The sequence below is a fragment of the Cebus imitator genome, unplaced genomic scaffold (assembly GCF_001604975.1).
Source record: "Cebus imitator isolate Cc_AM_T3 unplaced genomic scaffold, Cebus_imitator-1.0 Scaffold23, whole genome shotgun sequence".
In the NCBI taxonomy this organism is placed as follows: domain Eukaryota; kingdom Metazoa; phylum Chordata; class Mammalia; order Primates; family Cebidae; genus Cebus; species Cebus imitator.
In genome coordinates, this window is record NW_016107338.1 from 9,566,415 (window position 1) to 9,591,319 (window position 24,905).

At 37.4% G+C, this 24,905-nt stretch overlaps 1 protein-coding gene across 5 annotated transcripts in view; it reads left to right on the forward strand.

The window, feature by feature from the left end:
• Nucleotides 1-24,905, forward strand: part of VPS54 (VPS54 subunit of GARP complex) — a 126,018-nt gene that overhangs the window by 10,885 nt on the left and 90,228 nt on the right. Inside the window, exons 1-3 of one of the 5 annotated variants that reach the window (XM_017522150.2) lie at nucleotides 14,167-14,219; nucleotides 15,742-15,897; nucleotides 17,415-17,656. In XM_017522150.2, the coding sequence (XP_017377639.1) occupies nucleotides 15,762-15,897; nucleotides 17,415-17,656 (378 nt within the window). In that variant the 5' untranslated portion in view covers nucleotides 14,167-14,219; nucleotides 15,742-15,761. Of the gene's footprint in view, nucleotides 1-14,166; nucleotides 14,220-15,741; nucleotides 15,898-17,414; nucleotides 17,657-24,905 lie in introns of those variants that run through there. The other 4 variants (XM_017522147.2, XM_017522151.2, XM_037736178.1 and 1 more) reach the window with 4 other exon arrangements.

The following is a 24,905-nucleotide window of genomic DNA, read 5'->3' on the forward strand; positions in this document are numbered from 1 at the left end:
TTTGGATGTGTAGTCTGGCTCTGTTGCCTAGTCTGGAGTGCAATGGTGCGATCTTGGCTCACTGCAACCTCTGCCTCCCAGGTTCAAGTGATTCTCGTGCCTCAGCCTCCCTAGTAGCTGAGATTACAGGTGCCTGCCACCACACCTGGCCAATTTTTTGTATTTTCTGTAGAGATGGGGTTTTACCATGTTGGCCAGGCTGGTCTTCAACTCCTGACCTCAGGTGATCTGCCTGCTTTGGCCTCCCAAAGTGCTGGGATTACAGGCGTGAGCCACCGTGCCCAGCCTCTTGTTCCTCTTTAATCTCACCCTTCAGTTGGCTTCTTGCTGTTTGTGTACAAATATGCTCAGGTCACTCATAGCCTAAAAGATTCTTGCTCAACTCTTGGTCTTTTTCATTTTTTTCTTTTACCACTAAAGAGATGTTGTTATTGTTGCCTTTATTACTTAATCACTTACCTCTTAACCTCAGTGGGATAGCTTCTTCCCTAACCATTGTCCTGACACTGTTCCAATCTAGAATCCTTTCTAAAGTTAGTAATCTCCTTGACCTCTTTGCAGCACGTTGATGCTACTTACTGTTCACACTTTACTCCCTGACACATCTTCCCTCTGTAAGGATGGTATTTCTGATTGCCTTTGTCTTTTCCTCTAAATAGATTTGCCCTACCCCTTGCTCAGAGCTTTCATTAGCTCTTTTCTTCATCGGCACTTTCTCCACTTGTAATATCACTTTCCTGTGACTATCTGTAGTTATTTACTAATTCATTCCTGTAATGTAATTGAACTAGAAGCAGTAATGGAAAATTCAGGAAGGCAGGATTCTGTTAACTACAAGAATTTTTATTCTCCAAAGAAATTATGTTGTTTTATGGTAGTACTCTGCTTTTAAAGTAGTTAATTCTTCATTATTGAGGTTTTCAAGTAGAGGCAGAAAGACCCCTTGTAGAAGGGATTTACATATGAAGTAGAAAGTTGAGCCAGGTGTTCTTTTGAAGTCTTGTCCAACTCAGAAATTGTAATTTTTATCTCATCTACTCTCCTCCCATGGACTTAACTTTGACCTATACTCAGATGTTTTCCAAAGCAGCATTTCCAGGCACTCTCCTACCACCTCCTCATCTCTCTTCTCTCCCACAGGCACAGTTTTTGTCATCAGAGCTGCTTTTGTTCTAGGTCGCCATGTTTTCTAGCTTCATATTCACTTTCCAATATTCTTTTTACCCCCTTTAGTGGGATGGCAATGAGGATCACTTTTCTATGCTTTGGTGACTTTTCTGAAAGCAAATTATGTCTGCTCATATTGGATTAGTTTGTTGCTTCCTCTCTCCCCTCTTCTTTCCCCTACCCACCATCTGTCTCTCCAGGATTAGGAATGCTCAAGCAAAGAAAAACGCCAAAAGAAGAGGCTCAGGGTCCTAAAGTTTGCATTTATTTTAAAACTTTGTATGGCACAGTCAAAATGTTCATGTTTACCGACCATTTTAAAAAGTAAGATGTCAGGAGGCTGAGGCAGGAGAATCACTTGAACCTGGGAGGCGGAGGTTGTAGTGAGCCAAAATCACGCCATTGCACTCCAGCATGGACAACAAGAGTGAAACTCCGTCTCAAAAAAAAAGCAAGATGTTTGCCAGGCACAGTGGCTTATGCCTGTAATCCCAGCACTTTGGGAGGCCGAGGCAGGTGGATCACCTGAGGTCAGGAGTTCGAGACCAGCCTGACCAATATGGTGAAACCCTATCTCTACTAAAATTACAAAAATTAGCCAGGCGTGGTGGTATGCACCTGTAATCCCAGCTACTCAGGAGGCTGAGGCAGGAGAATCCCTTGAATGTGGGAGGTAGAGGTTGCAGTGAGCTGAGACTGCGCCTCTGCACTGCAGCCTGGGCAACAGAACAAGACTCTGTCTCAAAAAAAAAAAAAAAAAAAAAGGTATTCATAATAATAGTTGTTGCAATTATTTACTGAATGTCTACTATGTACCAAGTATTATGCCATGAACTTACATAAGTTGTTTCATTTAAATCTCCAACATTGCTATAAGGAAGATACTGCTGCTGTCCCATTTAACAAATGAGGAAACTGAGACTTAGGGGTAATACAGTTGTTACACAACTAACAAATTATAGAGATCTAACTCATTGTATGGCCAGTACTCTTAACTAGTGTATTGTGTTACAAGAAAGAGATCTAGAATCAAATTTCAGAAAGTCGAGTAATGTTATACAAACAAAATATATTTTGGGTTTATATTTTTAGATTATTTAAAATGTATATGAACGTTTTGAGATACTGTGTTAGTGGCTTATGTGTCTTTACCCACTTTCTGTGATAGTCATTCATTTGCTCATTCATTCATTCATTGAACAATCATACAGTTTATCGAATGCTTAGACTCTGTATTGGGTGTGGTATAGGAATGTAAATGAAACAAAAATAAATTTTACAGTGTAGTGGGAGAGATAGGAAACAAGCAGGTAAATAATCACATTATTTATTTATTTTAATCTAGTATAGTTTCCCACCTTTTTAAAATGACTAAGTAAGTATTCAAGCCAATTTCTTAATAGATTATCTTACACTCTTAATTTGTCTCATTGTTTCCTCATATATAGTGGTTTAAACATTACTCTCTGACATCCTTCTGTTTCCTGTAAACTCAAAGGTAGGTCTAGAGCAAGGGCACTGAACCTTGAGTTACAGACTCCGTAGGGTCTGTAGAATTCAGGGAATCTGTAAACTTTACATGGGGAAATTACATCTTTATTTTAACTTATGTCTAACTCAGTGGTTCTCAGCTGGGGTGGGTTTGCCTTCTCCTTCCCCAACTCTTGGACATTTGGCAATGTCTGAAGACATTTCTGATTGTCACAACTGGGTGGGTACAAGAGAGTCCTTGATAACAGAATTATCCTATTCAAAATGTCAGTAGTGTCAAGGCTGAGAAACTCTGCCCTAACTGGATTTTAGCATTTTCTTTAATTATGAATAAGAAACCCTTCATGGTTACAATGTAGACAGTACATTTACAGTACCTATAACTTTGTCAACAATAGAAATCTCAGGTATTCTCATATCACATTCAACTGCTGCAGATATCATTTATGCTCATTTATTGCCTATAAATTAAGGTAGTTACTAGATTCATATTAATTAACAAGCCATAATAGACTGGGCGTGGTAGCTCATGCCTGTAATTCTAGCACTTTGGGAGGCTGATGTGGGAGGACTGCTTGAGCCTAAGAGTTCAGGACCAGCCTGGACAACATAGCGAGACCTCATCTCTACAAAAATACAAAAATTAGCCATGTGTGGTAGCGTGCATCTGTGGTCCAGCTACTCAGAAGGCTGAGGTGGGAGGATCACTTGCATCCAGGGGGTTGAAATTACAGTGAGCTGTGATTCTGCCACTGCACTCCAGCCTGGGTGACAGATTGAAACCCTGTCTCAAGAAGAAATAATATTACTATACTGTAGTTTAAACAATTATTATAGTAGCTGTATTTCAGTATAATTGTCCATTGTAGTCTTGTCTATTTTATGCATTTAAAAACATTATTCTAAGAAGGCATCCATAAACTTTACCACATCATCAAAGAAATCCATAGGACAGTAGAGCTTAACTCCTGGTCTAGAGATTTGATTGGGTTGGATTAAATATTTTTGGAGAGAATATTTCATAGGTAATGGTGTTTATTTCCTATTTTGTCATTTCATGAATCACATAATATCAGGTTGTCCTGCTATTATCAGTTATGTTAAGTTTGATGACTTACGGTGGTGACAGCCAGGTCTCCATTTTAAAGATACATTTTCCCCTTTGTATTGTTAAGTAATCTGTGAGGTAATACTTAGGCACTGTGAGAATTTTCTTAACTTTTCACCTAATGGCTTTGGCATACATTGGTGATTTTTGCCTGAGTTAGCTTTTACATTGGGGGTTGCAAATTGGTGATTTTCTAATTTGGTCATTCCTTCTATATTTATTACTGGCATTCTTCATTAGAGATATTCTTTCCCCACCCCCTTTCCTTATCACTTTTTTTGCCTCTTAAATATCTCTACGAATCCATTTTTTACTTATTCCAGATGTTATACTCGATTACTTTTTAAAAAATACACTCAAATTGTCTCAAATGTGGCCAGTGGGACCCTCTTTTAATTTGGTTCTTTGTCCTCTTGATAGGCTATACTGGTCTTTGCGTGTATCTTGCTTTCTGACACAAGAGTGCTCAGGGTAGATTTGTTCTTTCCGTATTCCAGGTCTGGAGTTAATATTTCTTCAAAGAGTCTTGGTTTCTTTTAGTTGGAAATGGTATTTAGAAACAGGTCTGGACACAGAAACAGAGGTCTGTGTTCATTGGGGTTCTGGCTGGTGGTTGGGGTTAAGGGAGGCAATGTTTCTAGTGCCTTTCAAAAGAAGTTTTTAACCAAACATAAAAAGATGTTTTGAGCTATAAGAAAGAAAACCAAATCTCTATTTACTCATCCTTTGAAATCTTTTTTTTTTTTTTTTAATGGATGATTGTTTCTTCCTTTCCTTATTAGCCCAGATCCATTCTGTTATTATTTAAGTATTATTGGCAGCTGTCTGTCTGTGTTGTCTCTCTCTTCTGATAGGTTCTACATACCATCCATTTCGTTCATCTATAAAATTTTTATTATATGTGTGACAGGAACCATGGTAAGCAAAGTTCCCTTTCAGACTTTGAATTTCTTGATGTTTCTGTTTTTCTGTTTTTCCTGCGGAAAACAGGAAAACAGAAACATCAAGAAATTCAAAGTCTGAAAGGGAAGACCTGTATGAAAACCAAAATCTCAGTGTGATTGATGCAAAAATTGAAATACATAAAGTAACTAAGTGTGAGAAACCAAAGAAAGCTTCAAGAGAACATAATATTCAAACATAGTATTGATACAATTATAAGGAGATTACCATGTGAAAAAAGGTGTAGAGCTATTTATAAATTCTCATTACAGGTGACAATTATTAAAATGCCAGGTTTGTTTCTAGTTGGTAGTTAAGTTGAACTACCAGAAATCAGTAGTTTCCTGTGTTTAGTGCTTAGAGCTTTCCATTTTCCTGTATTCTGTGTATTTTGTTGGCTTGTTTGTTTTTTCTAACTAATTTTTTTGAGTAGACAAGGTATACATTGCTTATCCTGAAACCTTCTTATTAAGATGTTTCATTATTTTTGTTCTTTAGCCTTTTAATGAAAGATTATTTCTTTGCTGAAATTTTTTAATTCAGATATCATGTACATTTGTTGTATTTGTTTGTACATCTATGTCTTATGAATAAATTCATGTTTTCTTACCAGCGATTGCACTTTTATAATTATGTGATAATCAGTACAAAGTTTGGTTTTTACTGTAGGAAGGTTTAATAATAAGCTGTGGATGGTGAAGGCAATGAAGAGTCAAATGGTTGGAAATTTGGACTCCCCTTTATAGGCAGTCCCCTAGTTTTATGTAATCACCTTTTACTAGAGATTTTCCCTCTTGTCATGAGAATTAAGAGTTGTGTAGGGAAAAACAGAGAATGTGTATATGTTTTTCAATTCAGAATATTTAAAGAGTAAACCATGTGTTTTTCTCTCCAGATACAGAAATAATTTAAAATAATCTAGAAATATTTTTCTGCCATCTCCCTACATATTTCTATGTTTCTAAAATGGCACTCAGGATTTCTTTTTTTTTCTGTAAAAGCAATGTGGCAAATAGAATAAATCAAGGTACCAGCATAGTATTGTCAGAATAAATATCTAATTTATCTGGCATTAAGCAATGGATGTTTCACATAAATACATTTTTCACATGTCTGTGGCTTAACACTTTGTGTCAAAATGTGTTTATTTTAGAACTGGGAGTATAGAGCAAGATGGAGGAATAGAAGGATCCACTGAATGTCCCCCTCAATAGAAATACCAAATTTAACAACAATTTACACACAAAAAAGCACTTACATAAGAAATAAAAATCGGGTGAGCACTCATAGAACCTAGTTTTAACTTCATATTGCCCAAAGAAACACTGAACAGGATAGGAAAGACAGCCTTGAATTGCTGACACCACCTCTCCTCTATCCCTCCTGTAGCGACTGTGTGGTGTGGAAAAATTTATATGCTCGGGATAGGAGGAGCGCAGCAATTGTGAGAGTTCTCATCGAATGCACTGTAACAGCAAAAAGCAAAACCAGGCTGAACTCAGCTGACACCCACACATGGAGGGAGCTACCAGCCCTAGCCAGAGGGGAATTGCCCATCTCAACGGTTGGAACTTGAATTCTGACAAGCCTTGCCACTGTGGGCTGAAGTGTGCCAGGGTCCTAAATAAACTTAAAAGACAGTGTAGGCCACAAGGACTGCAAGTCCTAGTGCTGAGCTGGGCTTGGAGCCAGTGGAATTGGGGGCATGTGACTTATTAAGACATCAACAGGAACACCTAAGGGAGTGCTTGTGCTACCCTTCCTCCAAGCCCAGACAGCTCAACTCGCAGCTCCAAAACAGTCCCCTTCCTTCTGTTTGGGGAGAGGAGAGGGAAGAGTAAAAAGGACTTTTGTCTTGCATTTTGGATACCAGCTCAACCACAGTAGGATAGGGTACTGGTCAGAGTCATGAGGCCCCATTCCAAGCCCTAGCTCCTGGGTAGCATTTCTAGACATGTGGGCTAGAAGGGAAGCTGTTGCCTTGAAGGGAGGGATCCAGTCATAGCAGGATCCATCATGTGCTGATTGAGGAGCCCTGAATAACTAGCAGTGATACCTGGGTAGCACGCCATGGGCCTTGGCTGAGACTCAGACATGTTGGCTTTAGGTGAGACCTAGCACATTCCCAGCTGTAGTGGCTACAGTGAGAGACGGTGCTTGAGAAAAGCAGACGGAAAAATCAGGGGAACTTTGTCTTGTATCTTAGTATCAGCTTGGCCAGAGTGGGTTCAAACACCAAGTGGGCTCTTGGGGTCTCTCATTCCAGGCCTTGGCTCTTGGACAGCATTTCCGGACGTGCCCTGGGCCAGAGGGGAGCTTGCTGAAGGGCGAGCCCCAGGCCTGGCAGCACTCACCACACATTAACTGAAGAGCCCTTAGACCTTAAGCGAACATCGACAGTAGCCTGGTAGTACTTCCTATGGGCCTTTGGTGGTGGTGGTCACAGAGTAAGGCTCCTCTGCCTGTGGAAAGTGGGGAGAGATGTGGGAATGACTGTGTCTAGTGATTTGAGGGCCAGCTGAGCTGCTGTATAATAGAACACCAGGTAGACTTCTAAGGTTTTTGACTGATCCCTGGCTCCTGGAGAGAATCTCTGGACTTATCTGAGGACCAGGGGAACTTGCTGTCCTGAAAGGAAGGACAGAAGCTGGGTTGGCTTTGCCACCTGCTGATGGTAGAGCCCTAGATCCTTGAGCAGACATAAGCGGTAGCCAGGTAGTGGTTACAGTGGGCCTTGGGTGAGACTCAGTGCTGTGCTGGCCTCAGGTCTAACCCAGTGCAGTGCCAGTGTTGGCGACCAAAGGGGTGCTTGTGTTACCCTGCTACAAGCCTCAGGCAGCTCGGCATAAAGAGAGAGACTTCGTTTGTTTGGGAGAAAGTAAGGGAAGAGAACAAGAATCTCTGCCTGGTAATCCAGAGAATTCTTCCAGATTTTATTCAAGACTACCAAGGTGGTAACTCTACAAGTGTGCAAGAACCACAGCATTACTGGGCTTGGGGTACCCCCTAAAGCAGATACAACTTAAATCACAACACCCAAGTCCATTAGAATATTTGGAAAGCCTTCCTAGGAAGGACAGGTACAAATAGCCCAGACAGTAAAGACTACAATAAATACCTATCTCTTCAATGTCCAGACATGGAAGAACATCTACACCATCCAGGAAAATATGACCTCTCCAAATGAACTAAATAAGGCACCAGGGACTAATCCTGGAGAAACAGAGATATGTGACCTTTCAGATACATAAATCAAAATAGCTGTGTTGAGATAACACAGAGAAAGAATTTAGAATCCTATCAGATAAATTTAACAGACTGAAATAAAAAAAATTAAGCAGATATTCTGGAGTTGAAAAATGCAATCAACATGCTGAAGAATGCATCAGAATGGCTTCAAAGCAGTTGGTCGGCCAGGCATGGTGAGTCATGCCTGTAATCCCAGCACTTTGGGCGGCCAAGACAGATAGATCATGAGGTAAGGAGTTCGAGACCAGGCTGGCCAACGTGGCAAAACCCCACCTCTACTAAAGATCTAAAAAATTACCCAGGCATGGTGGTCTGCCCCTGTAATCCCAGCTACTAGGGAGGCTGAGGCAGGAGAATTGCTTGAACTGGGGAGGTGGAGGTTGCAAGTGAGCTCAGATTGTGCCATTGCACTCCAGCCTAGGTGACAGGGCAAGACTCCATCTTCAAAAATAATTAAAAAGAAATAACACACAATGGAGCTTCAATATGGCTGGCAGCAGACTTTTCAGTAGAAACCTTACAGGCCAAGAGAGAGGGGCATGACCTGTTTCAAATGCTGGAGGAAAAAAACCTTTTACCCTAGAATAGTACATCCAATGAAAATGTCCTTCAGACATGAAGGAGAAATAAAGACTTTCCTAGACAAACAAAAGCTGAGGCATTTCATCAGCTCCAGACAAGAAATGCTAAAGGGCTGGCCAGGTGCGGTGGCTCACACCTGTAATCTTAGCACTTTGAGAGGCTGAGGTGGGTGGATCATCTGAGATCAGTAGTTGAAGACTAGCCTGGCCAACATGATGAAACCTTGTCTCTACTAAAAATTAGCTGCACATAATAGTGCATGCTTGTTATCCCAGTGACTCAGGAGGCTAAGGCAGGAGAATTGCTTGAACCTGGGAGGTGGAGGGTACAGTGAGCCAAAATGGTGCCACTGCACTTCAGCCTGGGTGAGAGAGTTACTCTGTCTTGGAAAAAAAAAAAAAAATGCTAAAGGATATATACTTCAATAAGAAAGGAAAACAGGTTATGAGCAAAAAAGATACCATCTGAAGATGCAAAACTAACTGCCAATATTAAGTATACAGAAAAACAGAATTTTATAATATGGTAACTGTGGTGTGCAAACTAGTCTTAAGTAGAGAAACTAAAAGATGGACCAATCAAAAATTATAGCTACAATTTTTCAAGACATAAGGACAGTAAAATATAAATAGAAACAAAAAGCTATAAAATAGGGGAACAATAGTTAAAGTGTAGAGTTTATTTTTTCTTTTTGCCTGTTTGTTGATGCAAGCAGTGTTAATTGTTATCCACATAAAGCAATGGGTTATAAGATAGTATTTGCAAGGCTTATGGTAACCTCAAATCAAAAACATGCAACAGATACACAAAAAATTTAAAAACCAAGAAATTAACTCATACCACCAGAAAAACATCACCTTTAGTAAGAGGAAGACAGGAAGGAAGAGGAGACCATGAAACAACCAGAAAACACCTAAAATGGCAGGAGTCCTTACTTACCAATAATGACATCATGTAAGTTGACTAAACTCTCCAATCATAAGACATAAAGTGGCTGAATGGATAGAAAAACAGGACCCAATGATCTGCTGTTGACAAGAAACACACTTCACCTATAGAGACACATGTAGACTGAAAATAAAGGGATGGAAAAAGATACTAAGGAGTAGTTACATCAGACAAAATAGATTTCAAGATACAAAGTATAAGAAGAGACAGTGAAGGTCATTATATAATGATAAATGGGTCAATTCAGCGAGGGGATATAATAGTTGTAAATATATATGCACCTAACATTGGAGCACTCAGATATATAAAGCAAATATTATTAGAGCTAACAAAACATATTGGAAAGAAAGAAAAAAATTGAAATAATGTCAAGCATCTTCTCTGACCACAATGGAATAAAACCAGAAATCGGTAATAAGAGGAATTTTGGAAACTATACAAACACATGGAAATTACACAATATGCTTCTGAATGACCAGTGAGTCAATGAAGAAATAAAGAAATTGAAAAAATTTTTAAATAACAGAAACATGACATATCAAAATCTATGGGGATACAGTGAAAACAGAACTAAGAAGAAAGTTTATAGCTATAAGTGCCTACATCAAAAAAGAAGAAAAACATAAAAACCTAATGATTCATTTTAAAGAAATGGAAAAGCAAGAGCAAACCAAACCAGAAATTACTGGGAAAAAAGATATAAAGCTCAGAGCAGAGATAAATGAAATTGAAGTGAAGCAAACAATTCAAAAGATCAACAAAACAAAATGTTGGGTTTTTGAAAAAATTAAAAAAAAAAACCTGACAAATCTTTTGCCAGATTAAGAAAACAGAAGACCCCAAAAGATCAGAAATGAGAAAGGAAACCTTAAAACCAATACCACAAAATTCAAAGAATTATTAGTGGCTACTGTAAGCAACTGTATGCCAATAAATTGCAAAATCTGGAAGAAATGGATAGATTTTTATATACATGCAATCTTCCAAGACTTAACCATGAAGAAATCCTGGGTGTGAACAGACCAATAACAAGTAATAAGTTAAAAGCTGTGATGAAAAGTCTTCCAGTAAAAAGCCCAGAACCTGATGGCTTCACTGCTGAATTCTACCAAACATTTAATGACGGTTAATACAAATCATACTCAAACTAGTCTGAAAAATAGGAGGAGGGAATACTTTCAGACTTGTTCTGTGAGGGCAGTATTACCCTGATACCAGAACCAGAGAAAGACGCATCAGAGTCTTTGAGATGGAGTCTTGCACTGTTGCCCTGGCTGGAGTGCAATGGCATGATCTCAACTCACTGCAGCCTCTACCTCCTGGGTTCAAGTGATTCTTCTGCCTCAGCCTCTGGAGTAGCTGGGATTACTGGCGTCGGCCACCACACCCAGCTAATTTTTTGTATTTTTAGTAGAGATGGGGTTTCACTACGTTGGCCAGGCTGGTCTTGAATTCCTGACCTCATGATCCGCCCACCTTGACCTCCCAAAGTGCTGGGATTACAGATGTGAGCCATGGCGCCTGGCCTAAAAATATTATTCATCATGACCAAGTGGGATTTATTTCAGGAATGCAGATGGTTCAACATATGCAAATGTGCTACATTATATTAAGAGAATGAAGGACAAAAACCACAATTGATACTGAAAAAGCATGTCTTAAAATTAAACATCCCTTCATAATAAAAACTCTAAAAAAAAAAAACTGGGTATAGAAGGAACATTCCTCAAAACAGTAAAAGCCATATATTACAGACCCATAGCTATTATCACAATGAATGAGGAAAAACTGAAAGCCCTTCTTCTGAGATTTGGAATACAGCAAGGATGCCCACTTTTACCACAGTTATTCAACATAGTACTGGAAGTCCTAGCTGGAGCAATCAGACAGGAGAAAGAAAGCATCCAAATTGGAAAGGAAAAAGTAAAATTATCTTTGTTTGTAGAAGATATGATCTTAGGTTTTGATAAACCTAAAGAAATCATCAAAAAATGATTAGAAGTGATAAATTCAGTGAAGTTTCAGGATACAAGATTAGCATACAAAAATCAGTAGCATTTCCATATGCCAACACTGAACAATGTGGAAAAATCAATAAAGTAACCCCATTTACAATAGCTAGAAATAAAACACCTAGGCATTAACCAAAGAAGTGAAAAATACCTACAATGAAAGCTATAACATGTTGATGCAAGAAATTTAAGAAGACACACACACAAAGGAAAGATATTCTATGTTCATGGGTTGGAAGAATCAATATTGTTAAAATGTCCATACTAACCAAAGCAATCTACAGATTCAATATACTCCCTATTAAAATACCAATGCCATTCTTCAGAGTAATAGAAAAAACAATCTCAAAATTTATACAGGTCCACAAAAGACTCAGAATAGCCAGAGCTATCCAATGACAGAAGAAGAAAATTGTGAAATCACCACATTTTGTGATTTCAAATTATATAATGTATTGGCATATAATCATACACATAGAATAGTGGAACTGAGTAGAGAACCCAGAAGTAAATCCATTCATCTGGCCGGGCGCGGTGGCTCACCTGTAATCCCAGCATTTTGGGAGGCTGAGGCAGGCAGATCACGAGGTCAGGAGTTTGAGGCCAGCTTGGCTAACATGATGAAACCCCATCTCTGGCAAAAATATAAAAAATTAGCCGGGTGTGGTGGCATGCACCTGTAAATCCCAGGTACTTGGAAGGCTGAGGCAGGAGAATTTTTTGAACCTGGGAGGTGGAGATTGCAGTGAACTGAGATCATGCCACTGTACTCCAGCATGGGCAACAGAGCAGGACTGTCTCAAAAAAAAAAAAAAAAATCCATTTATCTACAGTGATCTTATTTTTAACAAAGGACAGTGTTGGGGGAAAGGACAGCCTCTTCAATAAATGGTGCTGGGAAAACTAGATATGCACGGGTAGAACAATGAAACTGGACCCCTATCTCGCCACATACAAAAAATCAAAATAGATGCAAGACTTCAATCTAAGATGTCAAACTATGATATGACTAAAAGCCTTGGGGAAACTGTCCAGGTCATTGGAGTAGGCAAGGATTTCTTGAATGAACCCCACAAGCACAGACAACCAAAGCAAAAATAAACAAATGGAATCACATCAAGTTACAAAGCTTCTGCACAGCAAAGGAAACAACAAAGTGAAGAGACAACCTATAGAATGGGAGGAGAATATTTGCAAGCTACCCATCTGACAAGACATTAATACCAAGAATACATAAGGAGCTCAAACAGCCTTATAGATAAAAATCCAATACATTGATTAAAAGATGGCAATATATCTGAATAGACATTATACAAAAGACATGCAAATGGCAAATGGGTGTATGAAAAGGTGCTCAATATCATTTATCAGAGAAATGCAAATCAGAAGTACAATGAGATATCTCACCCCGGTTAAAATGGCGTTTATCCAAAAGACATTAAGAAGTGCTTGCGAAGATGTGGAGAAAAGGGAACCTTCATATACAGTTAGTGGGAATGTAAATTAGTACAACCACCATGGAGAATAGTTTGAAGGTTCCTCGAAAAACTAAAAATGGAGCTGTATGATCCAGCAAACCTACTCCTAAGAATATACAATAAATAAAGGAAATCAGTATATTGAAGAGATATTTGCACTCCCATGTTTATTGCAGCAGTATTCACAGTAACCACAATTTGGAAACAGCTGAAGTGTTCATCAACAGATGAATGAATAAAGAAAATGTGCTACATATACACAATAGAGAACTATTCGGCCATAGAAAAGGATGAGATCTTGTCATTTGCACCAGTTGGATGAAACTGGAGGTCACTATGTTAAGTGAAATAAGCTGAGCACAGAAGGGGAAACTTCGCATGTTCTCCTTTATTTGTGGGAGCTAAAAATGAAAATAATGGAAAGTAGAAGGATCGTTACCAGACACCTAGAAGGGTAAGTGTAGGGAAAGGGGCCCTGGAGAAGAAGTAGTAGTGGTTAATAGGTACAGAAAAATAAAATGAATAAGACCTACTATTTGTTAGCATAACAGGGTGACTAGAGTAAACAATGGTTTAATTGTACATTTAAAAATAACTAAAAGAATATAATTAGATTATAACACAAAGGATAAATACCTGCTATGCACCCACAAAAATTAAAAATAATTTCAAAAACGTGTTTATTTTAGCCATTTCATTTCGTTAATGAGAAAGTTAACATAATCGATCTTAAATGTAGAATTGTCAGTACAGTGTTTCTGTGTTGTACAGTGTTTATTATCCTTTAGATAAATATATGTATTATCCTTTACATAAATATGTATATCTCTCTTAAATATGTGTAAGCTTTTATACAGAAACAACCATACACTTAATGTGTGTAGATGTGAATGCAAGAGGCCTTTCGAAGACTAATTAATTTTCCCAAATACCATTTTCCTCACAGTACTCTTTTGCCACCAAACCTCTGATGTCTTCTTATTGCTTACAGAACCAACTACAATTTAGCCATACTATATGTGCGTGTATGTGTGTGTGTGTAAATTTGTCACTGCTTCCTAGTGTAAACATTTCACTTTAGTCCAGTTTCCACTATAGTCAGTTCCTTAGTCTTACAATTGATTATTCACTGTTCATTAACTTTTGTTTATGTTATCCAGGCTTTCTGTTTAAGCACCTTGAAGAACTTGTTTATCTTTGTGCATTTTTAAAGCAGCTTGTTTCTTCTGGTTTCAGTGAATGGTATGTTTGATTATGTTTCCTTTGCATTGAAAGTACTGAGTCAGATATATATTTTTAGTTTTCTATCTAAGAGAGGCAAGTTAGAACAGACAAACTATTTGTCACAGATCCTTGCCTTGTATTTCTGTTCTTTATTTTTTATTTATTATTTGTTTCTTTGTTTGAGACAGGGTCTTACCCTGTTGCCCAGGCTGAAGTGTAGTGAAGTAATCTTGGCTCACTACACCCTCTGCCTCCTGGACTCAAGCGATCCTCCCACCTCAGCCTTCTGAGTAACTGGACTACAGGCATGCACCACCATGCTCAGCTAATTTTTGTAATTTTTGTAGATATGAGGTTTCACCATGTTATTCAGGCCGGTCTCGAACTCCAGGACTCAAGCAATCCACCTGCTTTGACCTCCTGAAGTGCTGAGATTACAGAAATGAGCCACTGTGCCCAGCCTCTGCTCCTCATTTCCTACTCTTTTATCTATTTGCCAGATCTTCTAAGTGTTCTCTAAACATTTCAGTATAAAATAATACATGTTCTTTAGTATCTAGTTTCAATATTGCTTCATTTGTGAAGTCTCCCCTGACACTGTAGCCTATATAATGTTGTCTTGCCCCACAAACTCTTTAGGCGCTTACTTTAAAATGTAGACATAGGTTAACTTGTGTTTTGCTTACATATGTTTTAATTACTTAATACAGTTGCAAGCTTCTTGAACAATGACACTTCCTTTTTAAAGAATTTAATTACTAGGCCGGGCGCGGTGGCTCACGGCTGTAATCCTAGCACTTTGGGAGGCCGAGGTGGGTGGATCACTTGAGGTCAGGAGTTCAAGACCAGCCTGGCCATCATGGTGAAACCCCATCTTTATTTAAAAACAAAAAAACCAAAAAATAAAAAAAAGAATTACTAATGATTTTTTAATCATTATATTACTGTGTAAAGTCACATCATAGTAATAATTACAGTGACATTAACCTCTCCGAATGCGAACTTTGAGGCAGACATTATTTTAAATGCTTTATGCATACCCATTCTCATAATTCTTAACAGGATGTTTATGAGATAGGATCTCTTTTCATCTCCATTTTACTGATGAGGAAAGGCAAATAAAGGTTAAGTAAATTTCCTCACCACTAGTGAGTAAACATAGGATATGGACCTAAGCAGGCATACTTCAAAAGCACATGCATTTACCTGTAATGCATAACTACCGTATACTTGTTGAATGAATAGGTGTTTTTAATCTTTAATATATGTTGAGTACAACCTTGGTATTTTTTGTACTTTGAATAAAAGATTAAGGATGTTTCACTTTTTAAAAAACGAGGACAAATAACTATCTTAGCAAACTAAATATTGTGATCAATTTTCATAATTATAGGCAAATATTCAAATTGCCTACTTATACTTTGAGGAATTTTGAAAAATTCCTCTATTTTTGAAAGAAAGTTTGTGACATGTGTAATACTTAGAGATGGAGTTTGATTTGCAGTAAGTATCTTAATTATTATTTCTTACTCGTTTTCAGTTGAGTGGTGATTTTATGCAATGGCTTCAAGCCACAGTTCTTCACCAGTGCCTCAAGGAAGCAGCAATGATGTTTTCTTTAAAAAAGAGGTAGATCCGTCAAAACACATTCAACCTGTGCCATCACTGCCAGATGTATGTCCCAAGGAACCCACAGGTAATGTTTTTTTTTTTTTTTTTTAAGGATTTTTACCGATGATTTGTATTATCTTTAAATGAGTAGTCAGATTTTATGTACTTACCTTAGAAGAGTAAATTTTATAATATTTAGCTGGGTGCAGTGGTGAGCGCCTGTAATCCCAGCTGCTTGGGAGGCTGAGGCAGGAGAATTGCTTGAACCTGGGAAGTGGAGGTTGCAGTGCATTCCAGCCTGGGTGACAGACTGACACTCTGTCTCAAAAAAAAAAAAAATTTGGAAATGATTGGGAACTTACAATGTAGTTCTTTCCATGTATTTCATGCACTACTTACATAAACTAAAAATGTGTTGAAAATGAAGGTATAGTTTGAAAGCTGCTTAGTTAAAACATGGTTCACTCAGTTTTCATCATTTGCATATTATGTATTTGCAAATTCTCCTGACTCCTTAAAATTTATTCATAATCCCCAAATCACTACTTCTGGCACTTTGGTGGTAATTTGCAGACATGTGCAGAGCAGTGAAAATTTTGAGATACTTGACAGGCACATTCCCAGCTAAAGTTGAACTAGGCAAAGCTCTGCCTTCTTTTTTCAGCTCTCAAACTATAAACTAATGTTCTTTTTGTGGCCTATTTTTAGTTGGTGTCACATGTTTTGAGCTTTTTGTTGGTGATTTTGCTGTTTAAAATGTCCCCTAAGCGTAGTGCTAAAATGCTATCTGGAGTTCCTAAGGGCAAGAAGGCTATGATGTCTCTTATGGAGAAAATACATGTGTTGTGTAAGCTTCATTCAGACATGAATTGTAGTACTATTAGCCATAAGTTCAGTGTTAGTGAAACAATAATGTATACTGAATAAGGTGTTTTTAAACACACACAACAAGGTTATGTATTGATCAGTTGATGAAAATATTGTGACCAAAGGCTTACAGGAACCTAACTCTGTAGTTTTCCTATAAGCAATGGTTTAATATTTGCTAATTCAACATTCACAGTAGCTTTATAGAACAAAAATACTACAAATAATGAGAATAGACTATATATTTTTCCCTCTTGTATGATTAATGCCACAGCAACATTTATGTCACCTAATTATAAGCCAAAGAACATTTTATCCAGGACAACCTGCCATGATATAATAGAAAAAAGGCCTACCTCTAAAAAACACCAGATATTAAAAGATAAAAAATATATAATAGAAGGTAGCAGAGTTCTGATGTTGAAAGAAAAAGATAGAGTAATTGTACATTAAGAAAAAGAATTCATGAAAGACTTTATCATTCACTCCACCCTGCAACTATAACTCTCAAGTTTTGCATATCTTTTATCTTGTGCATGTTTTTCAAACCCTTAGTAATTGATGCTGGCAGCTGAAGATTATTCAATCAGATTAATTTTTATTAAATCATTTACCATGAAAGATTAATTGGTTTGTGTAAGATGGAATCTATGCATTTTAGTTTTCTAGTGTGTACTTTAAAACAGAGAATCAACTTTACGGCATTTACAGAGTTCTCTTGTTTACTTTTTGCAGGTGATTCACATAGTTTATATGTTGCCCCATCTCTAGTTACAGATCAACATAGATGGACTGTATATCATTCCAAAGTAAATCTCCCAGCAGCACTAAATGATCCTAGATTAGCAAAAAGAGAATCTGACTTCTTCACAAAAACATGGGGATTGGACTTTGTGGACACTGAAGTCATACCTTCATTCTACCTCCCACAGATCAGCAAGGAACATTTTACAGTATATCAACAGGAAATCTCTCAGGTAATATCTAATCTTGGCTAGTTATAGTCATGTCAAAAGTAATAGAAATATTTTTAGTATGCTTTATTACATACTTTTGACCAGTAATGTTTGATGAACCTATAGTTTTCTTTTTGTTCATACAAATTGTACTTGTCCTGGGTTGCATTTCTTTGCTTAAATATATTTTAATACATTTCTCTTTCTTACAGTAGAGATTTTTGAGAATTACACATTCCAAATAATGCTAAGATTCAACATGAAACCTACCCTGCTTGCAAGGAGAAAATGATTGGATTAGGCCTATAAAGTCCAGATGATTTGTGAGGTTTGAGAAATCAGCAGAATATTATTGTTTGTGTGTGATTCGCTGCATACAATTCTATAGAGCACCCTAGCTCTCACAGATAGCCATAATATCTCCAGACATAATTATAACTCAATATATTACTTTAAACACAGTCTGAGAGCAAGAACTGAGTATAGTGCAGAGTTTTAGATGCTCTATCAAGTCATTTTTAGATTATTAGTAAGTGGTTGTTATCAATAGAATTAAAATGATTAAAGTAGTACAAAGGATATATATATTTTTATAACCATTCTTTTTTATACTTTTTTCATTAGCAAGCTTAATTTGAATTTAGCTGGTTTTATTTCACTTGATTACTTTGCACTTTTTAAAATATGGTTGTACTATTGACATTAATACTATATAGCATCTGGTTCATTTTTATTACTATCAAATATTTTTATACAGAAGCTGTGTATTTGCCTTTGTATGTATAAATTGCCATATTAACAATCACTTAGATCTGATCATTGAAAACAACACAAAAACTGTTTTCAAAGCTCAGATCTAAGTAATTCTTAAGTGGATGAACATTAATATGCCTTTGTAACCTATAACTTGGCTTTTCTATTCCTGTACTGATTGAATATTTATTGATTGCCTTCCATGTGTCAGGTACTCTTCTAAACATGAGGCTATAGCAGAGAACAAAACTGACATCAATTCCCTCCCTTACAAAGCTTATGTTTCTAGCAAGGGTTTAACAATAAACCCTAAAGCAACCACTAAAATGGTAAAACAGAGAATTACAGCTAATAACAATGGAAGAGATAAATGGAATCTAAAAAATTCTTAATCCATACAAAGGCATAAAAAGAATAAAAAGAAAGAATGGATAGGACATAAAATAAATTTCAAGATGATAATCTTAAGCCTAATCATATCAGTAATTACACCAAATCTAAATCGTTTAAGCACCCCAATTAAAAGGCAGAGATTATGAGATCTAATGACCCAAGTATATGCTATGTATAAGAAACATACCTTGAAGAGAAAGACAAAAAACATTTAAAAGGATGAAAATATATGTATCATGCTTAACACTCGTCAAAAGAAAACAAATGGCTATATTAATAACAAAGCAGATTTCAGAGCAAAAAATATTAGTATGTATAAAGAACATTATTTTTAATGATCAGTTAATCAACTAATCAGTGGTCAGTTAATCAAGAAGGCATGACAGTTTTAAACATTTTTGCCCCTAATAACATGCTTCAAAATATGTGAAGCAGAAGCTGAGAATTTTATGGCAAAGTAGGTATTCATAATTTTGGAGATTTCAGTACTCTTTCAGTAAATGATAGGACAGGCAGAATATCAGCAAGATTATAATAGACTTGAACCATTAACCAGCCTGGCCTGACTTGAAAGAGCACTCCATATAACATAGCAGAATATACATTCTTTTCAAGTGTTCATGAAACATTTATGGACATAGACTATGTTCTAAGTTTGAAAACAAATGTTAATACATTTAGAAGACTTCACCTCATACACAGTATGTCTTCTGACAACAGTATAATAAAAACAGAAATTAATAATGGAAAGATTGGTGGAAAATCCACAGATATTTGGAAACCAGAACTTTATGCTTCTAAATAAAATGTGAATCAATGAAGAAAGAAAAGTCAGGAAGTAGTCTGAACTGAATGGAAATGAAAACACAATATACCAGAATTTGTGCGTTGATGCTCAGTTAGTACTTAGGGAGAAGTTTGTAGCACTAAATGCATATGTTATTAAAAGAAGAATGATTTCAAATCAGTGACCTCAGCTTATACCTTAAGAAGTTGGAAAAATGGCTGGGTGCAGTGGCTCACACCTGTAATCCCAGCACTTCAGAAGGCTACAGAGGGTGGCTCACCTGAGGTCAGGAGTTCAAGACCAGCCTGGCCAACATGGTGTAACCCTGTCTCTACTAAAAATAAAAAATTAGCCAGACGTGGTATTGTGCGCCTATAATCCCAGCTACTTGGGAGGCTGAGGCAGGACAATTGCTTGAACCTGGGAGGTGGAGGTTGCAGTGAGCCGAGATTGCACCCCTGCACTCCAGCCTGGGTGACAGCATGACTCATCTCAAAAAACAAACAAACAAAAAAGAATAGAAAATCTGAAATCACTTTATATTTATTACGTTGATGTTTAGTTAAGTACCTTTCCACAAAAGAAGCTCAGGTCCACATGGCTTCACTGGCGAATTCTACCAAATGTTTATAGAAAAAATAATTCCAAATCTATGCACTTTCTTTCAAATTTTGGTAAAGATGTGGAAGACAGGGCTGGTTCTAGGATGAGGTGAGGCAGATGAGCAAAATGTTAGAGGCACTAGAATCTGAGAGTGGGTACTTCCTTAAACATTGTACCATACGCTTCTTCCTTGCTTCACCCTACTGCCAGCCCTCATGAAGTAACTGGAACTCTCATACTGTTGGTGGGAATTTAAAGTGCTACAACCCCTTTGGAAAACAGTTTGGCAGTTTCTTAAAAAGTTCAAAATACTTCTGATCTGTCATGTAAGGAGCTTGGAAGTTGTCTCTCCTGTTCTCACAACAAACCTGAGCAAACTGAAAATCAACAACTGAGAAGCACCTGTGAAGGTCACAGCCCAGGGGCACAGCCTCACTAAGTTGAAAACTAATCATAAGATCATAGAATGCTTTCCTTCCCTTCACACATTACCACCACATCAGTGGAGTGCTTGAATAATGAGAATACAGTTGAAAGGACTGCATGTTTCAGACCTTATTTAAGAAGCCTGTAGGGAAACCTGAAGATAGGAAAGATGAAAAACAAGTACATCAGTGGAAATTTTAGCCTCTGACACCTATAGCTATAGCAATCAGTAAATAAAGCCTAATTCTTAGCCAGAAACTTAAACAAAACTTCATACTAAAGGCCTATTTACTCAGTTCTTTTTAACATTGGTATATCATATCTGGCTTTCAGCAAAACATTACTGTGCATACCAGACAGAAAACACAGTTTAAAGAGACAAATCAAGTATCAGAATCAGACTCAGATAGCATTCTAATGTTGGAATGATCAAACTGGGAACTCAAAGTAACTTTAATATACTAAGGGCTGTAGTGGAAAACATGGATAACATGCAAGAACAGACTTAAGGAGAGAGAAGGAAACTTAAAGAATCAAAACAAAATGCAACAAATTAAAGGTAGTATAACAAATGAAGAATGCTTTTGATGAGTTCTTCAATAGACTTGAAGTGGCAGGGGAAGAAATCAGTGAGCTGAAAGAAATGCTGATACAAACTTATAAAAATTTGTGGTATGTACGGAAAGCCAGGCTTTAAGGAAGTCTTGCTTAAATAAGCACTCGGGTTCATTGCATGCTTATATTAGAGAAGAAGAAAATTTAAAATTAATAATCTGAGCTTCTACCTTAGGAAATTATTAAAAGAACAAATTTAATCCAAAGTAAGCAAAAGAAAAGCAGTAATAAAAATTACAGCAGAAATCAGGGAAATTGACAATAGCAAATTAGTAGAGAAAATCAACAAAAGCTGGTTCTCAAAGCTAGTTCTTTGAGATCAATAAAATTGATGAACATTTAGCTAGATTAAGAAAAAAGATATAAGTTACTAATATCAAAAATGAAAGAGGTGCTCTTCCTACTGATCCCACGGACATTAAAAAGATAAAAAGAGAATAGTGTTGTGAACAATTCTGTGCCCACAACTGTAATATCCTAGGTGAAATGGACCAATTTTTTTTGAAAGACACAATTTACCAAAGCTTATACAACAAGGAATTGATATTCGAATAGGCCTATATTTATTAAATAAATTGAATCAATCATACTTCTCAAAACAGAAATCACCAGGCCCCGATGAGTTCCCTGGTGAATTCGACCATATGTTTCAGTAAGAAATTATACCAATTACTTACAGTATGTTTCGGGAAATAGAAGCTAAGGGCCTACCTTCTAACAGATTCAGTGAGGCCATCATAAAGCTAATACTAAAATCAGACAAAGACATTATAAGGAAGGAAAACTTTAGACCACTATTTTTTTTTTTTTGAAGACAGGCTCTCGCTCTGTTGCCTAGGCTGGAGTGCAGTGGTATGAACACAGCTTACTCCAGCCTCGACCTCCTGGCTCAAGCAATCCTTCTTTCTCAGCATTCCCCAAGTAGCTGGGACTACAGGCGGGTGCCACCACACCTGGCTAATTTTTGTATGTTTCTTAGTGACAGGGTTTTGCCATGTTGTCTAGGCTGGTCTCAAACGCCTAAACTCAAGCAGTCTACCTGTGTTGGCCATTCATTATTTTAAAAAGAGAACTCTCAGAAAAACAAAGAATAGTAAGGAATTTCTTTAACTTGATAAAGAATGGACTGTGTACATCGGCTTAAATGCCTGTAATCCCAGCACTTTGGGAGGATACTTGAGGCCAGGACTTGAGACCAGCCTGGCCAACATGATGAAACTTATCTCTATTAAAAACACAAAATTTAACTGGGCATGGTGGCACATGCCTGTAATCCCAGCTATGTAGCTACCAGTGGATTCACCTTGCCTGCTGTCCAGATGGCCAATTTATTGAGACAGTAGAGAATGAGTAACCCATGCAGAGCTGTTTGTGTGGGAGACCAGAGTTTTATTATTACTCAAATCAGTCTCCCTGAGCATTCGAGGATCAGAGTTTTTGAGGACAACTTGGTGGGTAAGGGGGATCCAGTGAGCTGGCAGTGCTGATTGGTCAGGTCAGTGATGATATCATAGGGAGTCCAAGTTATCTTCTTGTGCTGAGTCAGTTCCTGGGTGGGGCCACCAAGATCAAATGAGGCAGTTTACTGATCTGGGTGGTACCAGCTGATCCATCAAATACAGGAGCTGCAAAATATCTCAAGTGTTGATCTTAGGAGCAGTTTAGGAAGGGTCAGGATCTTGTAGCCTCCAGCTGCATGACTCCTTAACCGTAATTTCTAATCTTGTGGCTAATTTGTTAGTCCTACAAAGGCAGTCTAGCCCCCAGGGAAGAAGGTGGTTTGTTTTGGGAAAGGACTGTTACCATCTTTATTTTAAACTATAAACTAAGTTCCCCCCAAGGTTAGTTCACAAGAACAGCTTGGAGGTTAAAAGCAAGATGAAATTGATTAGGTCAGATCTCTTTCACTGTCTCAGTTATAATTTTGCAATGGCGATTTCAGCTACTTGGGAGGCTGAGGCACAGAATTGCTTGGACCCAGGAGATGGAGGTTGCAGTGAACCAAGATCACACCACTGCACTCCAGACTGGGCTACAGAGTAAGACTATATATATTAAAAAAAAAAAAAAAAAAAAAATCGACAAAACTCTGTAGCCAATGGTGGGAAACTAGATACTTCCCCCTAAGAACAGGATTAAGGTAAGGATGTTCCCTCTCACCATTTCTTTTAACATTGTCTTGGAAGCCCTAACTAATGTAGTAAGACAAGAAAAGGAAATAAAATATATAAAAATTAGGAAGAAATAAAACTGTGTTTTTAGATGAAATGATTGTCTGTGGAAAATCCCAAAGAATCAAAAAAGAAATTCCTGGAACTAACAAGTGACTATAGTAAGGTTGTAAGATGTAAGGTTAATATATAAAAGTTAATTGCCTTCTTATGTACCGGCAGTGAACAATTGGAATTTGAAATTAAGAACCCAATGCCATTTGCATTAGCATCAAAGAAAATGAAGGCTTTATGTATGAATCTAAATATATATAAGATCTAGCTGAGGAAAACCACAAGAGACTCTGATGAAAGAAATTAAATGTCTAAATAAATGGAGAGATATTTCATATATGTGGATAGGAAGACTCAATATTGTCAGAGTGTCTTTTTCCCAACTCAATAGAGTCAACATAATCCTGATTAAAATCCCAGTAGTTGTTTGTGTTGATATTGAAAACTGACTCTAAAGCTTATATGGAAAAAGACCCAGAATGGCTAACACAGTATTAAAAAGGAGAGGAACAAAGCTGGAGGACTGACACCACCCAATTTTAAGTTTTACTATAAAGCTACAGTAATCAAGACAATGTTGTATTGGTGAAAGAGTAGACATATGGATCAGTGGAACAGAGAACCCAGAAATAGATCCACACAAATACAATCAACTGATTTTTAACAAAGGGGCAAAGATAATTCAATAGAGAAAGGATAGTTGTTTGAACAAATGGTGCTGAAACAACTAGACATCCACATACCAAAGAGAAAGAATATAGGCACGGACTACTTTGCACTGTTCATGGAAATTAGCTCAAAGTTGATGATAGACCTTAATGTAAAATGCAAAACTATAAAACTTCTAGATGATAATGTAGGAGAAAATGTAGGTAACCTTGGGTTTGGTAATGACTTTTTAGATATGAAGCAAAAGTATAATTCATGAAAGAAAAAATTCAAAAGTTGAACTTCATTAAATTAAAAAGTTCTACTCTTTGAAAGACACTGTTAAGAGAATGAAAAGACAACCCAAAGACTGGGAGAAAATATTTACAAAACACATATCTGATAAAGGATTGACGGCAGGCGTGGTGGCTTATGCCTTGCAATCCCAGCACTTTGGGAGGTGGAGGTGGGAGAATCATTTGAGACCAGGAGTTCAGGACCAGCCTGGGCAACATAGTGAGAACCCATCTCTACAAGAAAAAATTAGAAAAATTAGCCAGGCATGGTGGCATGCACCTGTAGTCCTAGCTGCTCTGGAGGCTGAGACAGGAGGATTGCTTGAGCCCTGGAATTTGAAGTTGCAATGATCAATTTCAGCTTGGGCAACAGAATGAGACCCTGTCTCAAAAAACAAAAAGGGACTGGTACCAAAAATAAAGGAGTTAAAACTAAATAACAAAACAAGCAGCCGAATTAAAAATGAGCAAAGGATTGGCCGGGCGCGGTGGCTCAAGCCTGTAATCCCAGCACTTTGGGAGGC